Here is an 11,494-nt window from a genome sequence, read left to right as displayed (position 1 = left end):
CATACATCTCCCTGTATATATATGACACTCATCCCCAGCTCAAAACTCGCGTCAGCCCCTTCTCTCCTCTCTCCGCTGCCCTGTATCAACAAACCAATCTCTCAAAAAAAGATAGAATCAGTCTTGAACCACCACATCCCCGGTCTTACCTCGTCCGAAAGGTTCGCTCTCTCATTCGCGTCTTCTTGTTCTTCTTCGTACCACCCATTGTTTCTTGTGTATTTGTATTGCTAAATTTTGTCTACACTTTTGAATCCCATTTTCATTTTGTTACACAGTTCTTGTGTTCTTAGATTTTTAGTTATTCCTTCCAAACTTAATTTGATCTACTCGTTTCTCTTCGATCCATACTGGTAAATGTGTAAATCCCCAGTTTTAACGCATTCATGTTTGTTTTGCTCAAATGGTAACTCGTTAAATTTTTACCGTGTCAAGTGATGACATGGCGACTTAAAAATGGATTTTGTGTTAGTGTGGGATTGTTATTTTAGGGCGGTGGAGGGGTGGCGGGTAAGTTGTAAACTTTTTTTTTTAAACAGGGGGGCGTGAATTTAGTATTGAATTCTTGTAGATCTAGTGGTTTGGGGAAGTGGGTCGTGGGGATCTGGATTCGGGTCGTTTCTGGTTAATAGATCTGATATGAAGTTGCTAATGGTGGCGGTGAATACTGTTAAACCAGCCAGCATTTCTGTTCGACTGCATGTGATGTATATGCACTCGGCCTCGTATCGTCATAGATCTGGAAAAAAGTTGGTAGATCTGATTAAACAAATCTTTTGGATTGGTTATCGTATGCTTTCTCTGCTTATATTAATTAGCTCGGTACTTCTCTTGGTGTTGGATCACAACTAGCAGCATTAGGCGATTGCTAATCGCGATTGCTAATCTAGTTTTACAACTTGAAAACAAATTTGTCCATGTCCTTTTCAATGCTAGATACTTGTTTCTTGAATGACTTCTTTAGTTATTTATTGTTTTGGAAGCACATTTGAAACTGGATGATTATAGTAATAAAGAAATGCTTCATCCGGTAAGGGGTGTGGCCTAGGATCTTGCTTTTTTGTGTTAGAATTGGGTTCTAGTCCTTCATTTTCTTCTTTTAGATAACAGTGGGACAAACATGAAAGAAGAAATGCTTGTTCTAGCTAGTCCCTAATATCTGTATAAGGATTAGTGTTTTGGTCATTGCCATTTCGTTGTTTGCACTTATTTGGTTCTTCTACTGGACCATATGCATGCTGTGTTAACGAGTACTACTGTGAAATGAGGATATAATTGAGAATGACAAGTGATTTTGTTTGATTGGGGAATGAAATTTGTCTTGTTTCTATGTTGATCCAGAATAATGGCATCTCACATTGTTGGATATCCCCGAATGGGTCCCAAGAGAGAACTTAAATTTGCTCTGGAATCCTTCTGGGATAAGAAGAGCAGTGCTGAAGAGTTGGAAAAGGTGGCTGCTGACCTCAGGGCATCCATCTGGAAACAGATGGCTGATGCTGGGATCAAGTACATCCCAGGCAACACCTTCTCCTACTATGATCAGGTTCTTGATACTATTGCATTGCTTGGCGCAGTTCCACCTAGATACAACTGGAGTGGTGGGGAGATTGGTTTCGACACTTACTTTTCCATGGCCAGAGGAAATGCCTCTGTACCTGCTATGGAAATGACCAAGTGGTTTGACACCAACTAGTAAGTGACAAGTTTATTCTTTGAGCCCTTTCATAATATAATGTCTATATTCTCTAATTAAAGTAAATCTTATTCCCCCACAATCCAGCCACTTCATTGTTCCTGAGTTGGGACCTGATGTGAAGTTTTCTTATGCTTCCCACAAGGCAGTAAATGAATACAAGGAGGCTAAGGCGGTATGTTATTGTGCAACCTTATTACTTTTCCGGTTCAATTTACTTGCTATTGTTTGGACTTCTTAGCAACCATTTGCCATGATAGTCAATTATCTTGTCATTCTTCCTATTTGATCAAGTCAATCATTATGCTTTCCAAGTAGGGGATTGAAGCCATTAGTTCATAATGTACTTGATTATTTAAATTGCTTCATTACAAAGTAGAAACTAATTATTGTTGGAACTTTCACCATGCAGCTTGGTGTAGATACTGTTCCAGTCCTTGTTGGGCCCTTCACTTTCTTGAGTCTATCCAAACCTGCTAAGGGTGTTGAGAAGACTTTCAATAAACTTAGCCTCCTTGACAAAATCCTTCCAATCTACAAGTAAGAAATGCCACCTTTTCTACCTTTAATTCGGTGTCTCCAGCTTGGTGTTAATAAATTGAACCCTTTTGCAGGGAAGTAATTGCTGATCTAAAGGCAGCTGGTGCTTCATGGATTCAGTTTGATGAGCCAATCCTTGTGATGGATCTTGAATCTCACCAATTGCAAGCATTCACCAAGGCCTACTCCGAGTTGGAGTCATCGTTTTCTGGCCTTAATGTTCTGATTGAGACCTACTTTGCTGATGTTCCTGAAGAGGCATTTAAAGCTGTCACTTCTTTGAGTGGAGTTTCAGCCATTGGCTTTGATCTTGTTCGTGGAGCTAAAACTCTTGACTTGATCAAGGGCGGATTCCCTGCTGGTAAATACTTGTTTGCTGGAGTGGTTGATGGAAGGAACATCTGGGCTAATGATCTTGCTGCATCTTTAACCACCTTGCAGGCTCTTGAGGGCATTGTTGGAAAAGGTAAAACAGGCCAAAGGTTAATTTTGTACTTGTCATGAATTCTGGTTGTACAGGTGCTGATTCCTTGTGATACCCTCATGCAGACAAGCTTGTTGTCTCCACATCCTCCTCACTTCTCCACACTGCCGTTGATCTAGTTAATGAGCCTAAACTGGACAAAGAAATCAAGTCCTGGCTTGCTTTTGCTGCTCAGAAAGTTGTAGAGGTTGATGCCTTGGCCAAGGCATTAAGTGGTGCCAAGGATGAGGTAGGTTTTGCTCCAGAGTTCCCATTCTTTACATGGGGTATTTTCTGCAATGGTGCATTTATTCGCTCTTGGAAATTTTATTAATTGGATTCCACCGGGCTCTCATGTTTTGGTGTAGGCATTTTTCTCTGCCAATGCTGCAGCTCAGGCTTCTAGAAAGTCCTCTCCAAGGGTTACAAATGAAGCTGTTCAAAAGGCTGTAAGTGATGCAGCCATGTCTTTTCCTTGAGAATCTGTTTCATTCATTACCGAGGTTTTCTGTGGACTTGCTAGTAAAATTTTTTGGTTTGTAGGCTGCTGCTCTGAGGGGCTCTGACCACCGCCGTGCCACAAATGTTAGTGCCAGACTTGATGCTCAGCAAAAGAAGCTTAATCTTCCTATTCTTCCCACCACCACCATTGGGTCTTTCCCTCAGACATTGGAACTTAGGAGAGTACGTCGTGAATACAAGGCCAAGAAGTGAGTGACTTTTACTTAATCTTGTAATCTTGTATGATCTGTTATCTGTTCCTTTGTTCTAACATCCTTTTGCTCTAGGATATCTGAGGATGGTTATGTCAAGGCAATTAAGGAGGAAATCAGCAAAGTGGTGAAGCTCCAGGAAGAACTTGATATTGATGTCCTGGTTCATGGTGAGCCAGAGGTAAGCAAGTTCATACTCTGTTATTTACAATTTGGTCAGTTTCTGCTGCTAAGGGCTAAATTGCCAGCTTTGTCGGCGGATTTTTGACATATTAAGAGTGATTTGTCATATTTACTGACACTGGAGGTTGCATTTCGTAGAGGAATGATATGGTTGAGTACTTTGGCGAGCAGCTGTCTGGTTTTGCCTTTACAGCAAATGGCTGGGTGCAATCTTATGGATCTCGCTGTGTGAAGCCCCCTATCATTTATGGTGATGTGAGCCGCCCCAACCCAATGACTGTTTTCTGGTCCTCGACAGCTCAGAGCATGACCAAGCGCCCAATGAAGGGAATGCTTACTGGCCCTGTTACCATCCTCAACTGGTCTTTTGTTCGTAATGACCAACCAAGGTAACAAAATAGAAGCTTTCCCCTCTTCTTTCCTTTGCTTGTGGTGGAAGAATTATTTATTTATGAAGTGTATCAAGCTTTGTTAGGTTGTAGACTATGCTGCTTATGCGCTGTTTTTTCTGTTCCCAGATTTGAAACATGCTATCAGATCGCCTTGGCCATTAAGGACGAAGTAGAAGATCTTGAGAAGGCAGGCATCAATGTTATTCAAATTGATGAAGCTGCTTTGAGAGAAGGTTTGCCTCTCAGGAAGGCTGAACATGCGTTCTATTTGGACTGGGCTGTTCACTCATTCAGAATCACTAACTGCGGTGTCCAGGACACAACTCAGGTTCTTTCTTGAGCCCTTTTTCTTCAAATTGAATGGTTAAAAAAAAAAAACATTTTGCTCTTTGCGTCCTTGAGATTTATACTAATTGATAATCTTTTGCATTGGACAGATTCACACTCACATGTGCTACTCCAACTTCAATGATATCATTCACTCCATCATCGACATGGATGCTGATGTGATCACCATTGAGAACTCCCGATCTGATGAGAAGCTCCTTTCTGTTTTCCGCGAGGGAGTCAAGTACGGTGCTGGAATTGGTCCGGGTGTCTATGACATTCACTCTCCAAGAATACCATCGACAGAAGAGATTGCTGACAGAGTTAACAAGATGCTTGCAGTGCTGGATACGAACATCTTGTGGGTCAACCCTGATTGTGGTCTCAAGACCCGCAAGTACGCTGAGGTGAAGCCGGCCCTCCAAAACATGGTTGCCGCCGCCAAGCAAATCCGCACCCAGCTTGCCAGTGCCAAATGAAAGACCTGGGGGATGCAGGACCTTAATCACTGATTCATTTTTCTCTTGCAAATTATTGTTATTATTATTTTTTTTTTTGGGAAAAAAATCGTGTTTTGTTTAATAACACTCTTGGCTTGGGGTGTTTTGCGGAATATTCGCAAAGTAGGTGTAGTTGGCCGGCCCTGCGGGGGCATTTTGCTTCTTTCTCTTGTGGATCTCGTTTCATCCCATGTTTTAAACCTGTGTATGTTGAGGGATGTTTGCCTTTTAGAAGGCACCGGGTCTCTTATTAATGTACGTCACGAAATGAAATGCTATATAATTAATTGGTTTTTGTGCTGCACGAAATTTGGTCACGGTTGTATGTTCGTTCCATCATCTTATCCTCTTCTTTTTCTACTATTAGAAACGTTGCACCGCACCAGTCTAAGCTATGGCCGTCCTTTTGTCGTTTTCTTGTACTAATGGTTAACTGACACACTGCTAATGCGTGGTAAAGTTAACCCCTTGGCACGGCATAAATGCTAAAATCCTGCTGTACCCCATGACAGATTAAAAAGTTCCCGTTAAATACTTAGATGGCATCTGATCTCCGGCTCGTGACGGGGATACCCTTCCACCCTTTCCCTATCAGCACAAATCTTAGGCTGCAGTCAATCGACCTTTTTCTTATCGTACATTTACATGACACGGCGTCATTAGTACCCAAAAAATAAAAAAATAATTATAGTCAGCGGGTAGGGTAGGTTAGGGATCCATATATACCGGTACAGATCACTGATCAGATCATGTATCTTGTGGCTTCAATAAATAAATAAAAATCAGGTGTATCTAGATTCCCCTCCAAAATCCCGCCTCCTTCAGCCAAACGCAATTTACGTTACACCCCCCAAAAAAAAAAAAAAACCCAGAACTAACACTCAAAAACAAACAGAGCGCGATTCTCCTTTGTCTGCTTCTCGACTAAACTCTGCTTCGGATTTCCTCAGCCTCGCTCCTCCTCCTCCTCCTCCTCCTACTCTGTACCAAAACTTAATAAGAAAAAAAAAAAAAAGATTCATTTACAGAACAACCTCACAGAGGCACAGCAATTAAACCGAAAAAAAAAAAAGAAAGAGAGATGTTTAAGTCGAAGTTACAAGAACTTTGCCACCAGCATGCTTGGGAATTACCAGTTTATACAACGGTGAAGGATGGACCCGATCACTGCCCTCGCTTCACCACCACTGTCACCGTCGCCGGAATGTCCTTCGAGTCGCCCCTCAATCAGTGCAAATCATCAAAAGACTCTCAAAATGTCGCTGCCAAGCTTGCTTACGACCACTTCTCTGCCTCCCCCATCTCCGTCACCTCTCCTCCTCCTCCTCTTTCTCCTGGTACGATACGATGTTTTTCTTCTCTTTCATCCTCAATTTCACGCAAGTTTACCCAAACGTGTCCCCTTTTGATACATCATTTGATGTTGAATTATATTAATCTTCATTTGATTCACTAGTTTTGCGGATGCATTTTCCGTTTGTACTTTCAGCTTTAGTTGTTGCATCTTAAATTTGGTTGCTTTTTTACGGCCAATTTTTTTTTTTTTTTTTTTTTTAATTTTCCAGTGCATGCATATAACCGTCTAACTGGCGCTGTGAATGGATTATTTACGCGTCCACATAGGGTGTATAAGATTGTGGTGTGTGATTATATTCTGGTACGTCGTACATTTTTGTGCCAACTCGGTGTATACAGAACCACTGCTAGAAGTCTCAATTCAGCTCAAACTAATTGAATTCGACGTATAACTGCTAGTAACTCTCCGAGCAAGTCAGCCTGATTTTTTTTTTTTGTATTTCAGTTAAATACACGAATCCTCCAAGTTCTGAGGTTTTTGGGCAATAATAAATTATACTTCTAATTATTAGAATACATCTACCATAAATTTGGTACTAGTAAATAATTTGCTTGTTTTGTGTTTTAAGTTATGGAAACTCATGACATGACACACTTTATCTTGTAATTGCTTGTTACTAACAGAATGCATTTAGATGATTTGTGTGTAACTCTTTATTACTTTGTTATCTGCTCAAAAAATGACAATATTTCTTTGTTGTCTTGCTCTTAGCTCTATGTTGTTATTGCACACAGCCTTAAACATAGTCAATTAACACTCTTATTAGTCAAATTCAAGTAAGAAATTGAGATGCATTTTCAAGGGAATATGAGTAGTTTCAGCTTCAGTATTGGAATTAGATATGTTTCACGGACTTTATATTGAATTCCACAGGTTTTGCGGCATCCAGCAGTATTGTGGATGTTAGACATGCAAAGAAAGATAACTTGCATCAAAAGGTTGGAGGAAATGTTGCAATGAGTCCGGTCAATGAAACACCCCTGGCTCACAAGGATGAAAGTAGGGCCAAAGGTCAGCAAATATGTTGGATTTATTCCTTACTTTAATGTTCTTTATGATGCCTATTTTGAACAGCTTAACTAAACAAGATTATATCCTAGAGCGGCTAAAAAGTGATTTGGAGGCATTGTTTTCTGTATGACCATGATGACTAGTGTATGTTGTCATATCCTCAATGGTGTTGTAGTATACTTATTGCAACGGTGCTTAGTCCATGTGTAGTTGTGTCATGTCTGTCTTCTTTGGCTTGTAGATTCATCTTCTCAGGAAATCCATGATAAGTTACTCATGTGCGTATGATCTTCCTGTTGATGGTTATCATCATCTCTTTCAGACTTGCTGCATGTCTACAAGAGTCGGTTGCAGCATTATGCACAGAAGAAAAGTCTTGCTCTTCCTGAGTATTCTTATGAGTTTGATGGTCCTCCTCATGCACGTCTATTTAGGGCTAGCGTGATGATTGATGGAAGAACTTACCGAACTCTAGAATGTTATCCTACGTTGAAAGATGCTGAACATGCAGCTGCAAAAGTTGCTTTGGAGTCATTATCTCTTGGTGAAATTCAGGAGGTTAGTCTGCTAATAGCCTTTCTAAATTTGTAAGAATGTTTTCTTCATCACATTTTTTGGTGCTTTCTTTGTCATGTTCTTGCCTAATGTGGTCGTATATTTCTAAAATGATCACAGGATGAAGGCCTATACAAGACTTTATTACAAGAATTGGCCCACAAAGAGGGATTTTACTTTCCATCATATAGCACAGTAAAAACTGGTCCATCTCACATGCCGACTTTTGTATCCACCATTGAAGTTGGAGGTAAAACTTATCAAGGTCAAGAATGCAAAACCAAGAAGCAGTCAGAGATGAGTGCTGCTAAGGTGGCTTACAACAGTCTTATGGAGCGTAAGGAACTTTATTGTCAATTGACAGAGAGCAATTGATTTGAGTACTTCTAAAGCATTTAATGGACTTAGTGTTCAGCAATTCTTGAGTTACAGTGCAAAGAAATAAAAAATCACTACTATGTGCCTAATATATTTGAGCTTTGTAATTTTTTAGGGGAAAAAGATAGCGAGCTCTATCGCTATTTCATTTTGCTTTGATAAAAGCACAATGATATATAGACATCATCCTTTTTAGTTTGTCAATGAACCTATATGTCCAAAGAAGCACTATAATTATGCTAATGGTTACACATGGGTTGTAGGAGATTCCTGGTGTCTTGCTTTGCCAATTGCTAAAGGTAAAGTTATCTTGGAACTTGCAATTGGACAGCAGAGGGGAAAAAAATTATGGGCCCAATAGTTTCTCTTTCATTAACAAATGGATGGAAAAGTTGGCACTGCAATTTCTGACTTTTTAGGAATGTCGGAATAATTGGGTTTTAACAAGGTTCTTATTTGATGCTCTGAATCAAGCTGTTGTGTAGAACAATAAGGCCATAATGAAAAAGGTAAAGCAGAAATGAAAAGAGTGGTACAAGTTCTAGGCATCAAATTTAGACCACATGACTCATTACAATTAGGGTTTGGGAATCACATCTGATAAACTCTTTTAAGTATTCTGTAATTTGTTCTCTTATATAGCTAAGTTAATATTATTAGCAAAAAACATAGCGCACGGAAGAGCCCTGGCCTGTTGATTTATGAGGAAGTAGATACAGGAATGAAGTGCCATGTTAGACTGTGCAACCAATCCAACATTCCGAGAAACCAGTGCATTCGATATTTAGGGGTTGTTGCACAGCCATTAAGTCAGTCATTGTTTTTTAAATTAGTTTATCTTGTACATTTGATTGCAGGTACAACAGTTAATAATCTCCCACTTGGTTGCAGCACAAAGGATATTTTGGAGGTCCCCTCTCTTAGCTTGGAACCTGCCATTAATGACAAGTGCCAGCCAAACATAGGAGCAGAAACCACTGAAGAATATCACATGGGAGTAGCAGTTGGTGAGACAGTGATGGTCTTCTTAATATTGCTTGATTTGTTCCATCTCTGTATTAGATGTATAGTGTTATGTTCTGTTCCCTACTACTCTTTAAACATGAGGTATTCTGTACTTAACTTTTTGACATTAATGACTTATCCCTCTTTTCAGGCAAAATGGATGGAAAATCTAGTGTAGTTACATCTGGTAGTGAAAGGAAGGAATACTCAGAGCTATTTGATTCGAGTGTGGACTCTGTTGTTGGTAATGATTTGCAGCAGAATATCCAGCCGAAGCCCATACCTACAGTTAAGGAGAACTTGGATGCTGCAGTTAAAGGTGACTTTCTATGACTTTTGATACTATATTTCCACCACTTCTTTGGGTAAACATTTTGCTGGATTGGTAATGTTGGGAGTTCACTTCTTCTATTTTGTCAATCAAACAGTATATGCGTGATATAAAACTTAGTAGCCGTCCTGCAAGAACATTCTTTATTTTGAAGCACTTTTCATACATTAATTTTTTCTATGGTTATGGTCCTAAAACATTACCTCAATATTGCTACAGATTCTCGTCGAATGGAAGTAGAACTCAATTGAATAAATAAATCAATAAATCATTCGAAATAAAGGCAATATTATTCTGAATAAAATAAAAAATTAGGCACATAATGAAATTCAATCACAGCCAATTTTGACAGAAAATGATGGAATTGTCAATGAAGTCAGAAACAGTCTGTAGCAATGTTGAAGAAAGTTAATTTCCTTTAACAGAGTAAAATTTAGCTTCAGAAAGCACGAGGAATAAGATGGGGTTGCCCCCATTGTTTGAGACTGGTAGACTCAGGGTTAATTAAATTAAATGCATGTCTATTCTCTCCTTTGTGGCATTTCACCTTTGATAGCCGATGAAGGTTTTAAGTGCATTGGCGTCTAGCCTGCTTTTTGAAGGATTTTTGTCCTATGTTCTTGACCATCTCCATGTCAGTCCACAAGGTGTATAATTAGATGTGTTTTGCTATTGCTTATTTGTCCTTTTTATCTGTTAAATGTGTGTTTAAGCCTTGAGAATTTGCAGCTCCTTGATACTTTTTTTTTTGGGGGTCAAAATGGTAACTGTCATTCACACACACATGCACACATGTATCAAAAATTTGGTCGCACAAGATAAATTATATAACAGTGCAAATGCCCCGTACATCTGCCTGCACTAACTTCCTAAACCTCAGGGGGAAGTTTAACTTCCCACTCTAGATCCCCAACTAAGCTAGAAGAAAACTTTGCTGATGAGTGACTCACCTCATTACATGACATATCTATGAATGAAAATCGGCGGAGTCTAAAACATTTTGCCTGGTCTATATATCCTATAGAACTTTTGCAATTCTATAGCAATAAGCTTGCTTGGCTTTGGTCTGCCACAGCTTTGGCTGTCTGATATCTAGAACTTCTTCTAGAGCAGCCTCTCTTCTTTCCTGCTCTTGTAGCCTGCATGCCTCGACTATACCCCCTTTCCAATCCCTTGCAATTCCTAGACCTGTTACTCCTTGAAAAAGGACTTTTGAGTATTTGGGTAGTAGATTGAACAATCACTCTCATTTGCATCATTTTGAAATTTAAAATTTATTATATGGTAGAATCTTGGATTTTCTTTTGTTCCAGAATTCAGTGATGAGCATAGGAGGTAGCAGAATTATCTACCAATTAGCTTGATGCTTAAAATGTTCATTGATCATTATGTTAGCTGCTATTCTTTCTCCAGGAGAAGAGAAAAATGCTAAAAGGTACAGATGTTCTCCAACAGAAAACATGCATGAATCTCGGCCTGAAATATCCTCTCCTTCCTCTGCATCACTCAATACCCCATCTTCATGTTCTATGCCTTCTGTGTCTGTGGAATCTGATGCTGCAAAACCAGCTGGAGGTAATACCCGTCGCACCAAGATTTTAGTTTTTCCCCGTGGATCACCCATGGAAATTCCTGAGGGTGCCTCCATATTGCCCTACAGTGATGACAAGTGGGTGGCAGTGAAAGTGGAGTTGAATCAAAATCAGCAGCCTTAGTAATGCGCCATTGCTCTTGATCTTCTATTGTGAGAATATTGGACGGAATTGTGTCTGCCCAATGTTTTTCAGTTTTTTAGTTCTCTTGAGGAAAGTCTACCTTAACCTCCCATGTCCTGTTAATGTCAAGGTGGATGCTATTTTTTAAGCCCCGAGATGGAATTATATTGCCGCTCTCCAGTCATTTGCTGCATCCATTGCCCAATATTTATTAACGTTCCACATTTATCTTTGCTAGCTTCTCTTACCTCACCCTTTAGTTCACGTGGTTCTAGAGCTCCCTGGTCGTCTTAACGCTCGGGGTTCCTACTTCCTAGACAGAGGGATG

General features: G+C 39.8%; 2 protein-coding genes across 4 annotated transcripts; both read left to right on the top strand.

Annotated features, from left to right (window-relative positions):
• LOC113692677 (5-methyltetrahydropteroyltriglutamate--homocysteine methyltransferase) lies at positions 1-5,123 on the top strand. Of its 2 annotated transcripts, none has more exons than XM_027211153.2 (12): positions 1-161; positions 1,342-1,695; positions 1,784-1,871; positions 2,109-2,236; positions 2,311-2,702; positions 2,786-2,949; positions 3,068-3,148; positions 3,243-3,409; positions 3,488-3,593; positions 3,734-3,984; positions 4,114-4,315; positions 4,425-5,123. In XM_027211153.2, exons 1-12 carry the CDS (start codon positions 22-24, stop codon positions 4,791-4,793), a joined length of 2,442 nt encoding a protein of 813 aa, XP_027066954.2. In that variant the 5' UTR covers positions 1-21; the 3' UTR covers positions 4,794-5,123. The 2 variants fall into 2 exon arrangements, with proteins under 2 accessions (XP_027066954.2, XP_071908585.1); XM_072052484.1 differs by lacking the exon at positions 1-161 and adding an exon at positions 520-749.
• A 606-nt stretch (positions 5,124-5,729) lies between these two features.
• LOC140008385 (double-stranded RNA-binding protein 1-like) lies at positions 5,730-11,359 on the top strand. Of its 2 annotated transcripts, none has more exons than XM_072052486.1 (7): positions 5,730-6,151; positions 7,045-7,182; positions 7,505-7,740; positions 7,858-8,074; positions 8,973-9,122; positions 9,272-9,439; positions 10,865-11,359. In XM_072052486.1, exons 1-7 carry the CDS (start codon positions 5,896-5,898, stop codon positions 11,164-11,166), a joined length of 1,467 nt encoding a protein of 488 aa, XP_071908587.1. In that variant the 5' UTR covers positions 5,730-5,895; the 3' UTR covers positions 11,167-11,359. The 2 variants fall into 2 exon arrangements, with proteins under 2 accessions (XP_071908587.1, XP_071908586.1); XM_072052485.1 differs by having other exon boundaries at positions 5,751-6,151; positions 10,847-11,359.
• The last annotated feature ends 135 nt before the right edge of the window (positions 11,360-11,494 follow it).

The sequence above is a fragment of the Coffea arabica genome, chromosome 6c (genome assembly GCF_036785885.1).
Source record: "Coffea arabica cultivar ET-39 chromosome 6c, Coffea Arabica ET-39 HiFi, whole genome shotgun sequence".
NCBI classification, from domain to species: domain Eukaryota; kingdom Viridiplantae; phylum Streptophyta; class Magnoliopsida; order Gentianales; family Rubiaceae; genus Coffea; species Coffea arabica.
Note: the sequence above shows the minus strand (reverse complement) of the source record. Positions and strands in the feature narration are given on the sequence as shown.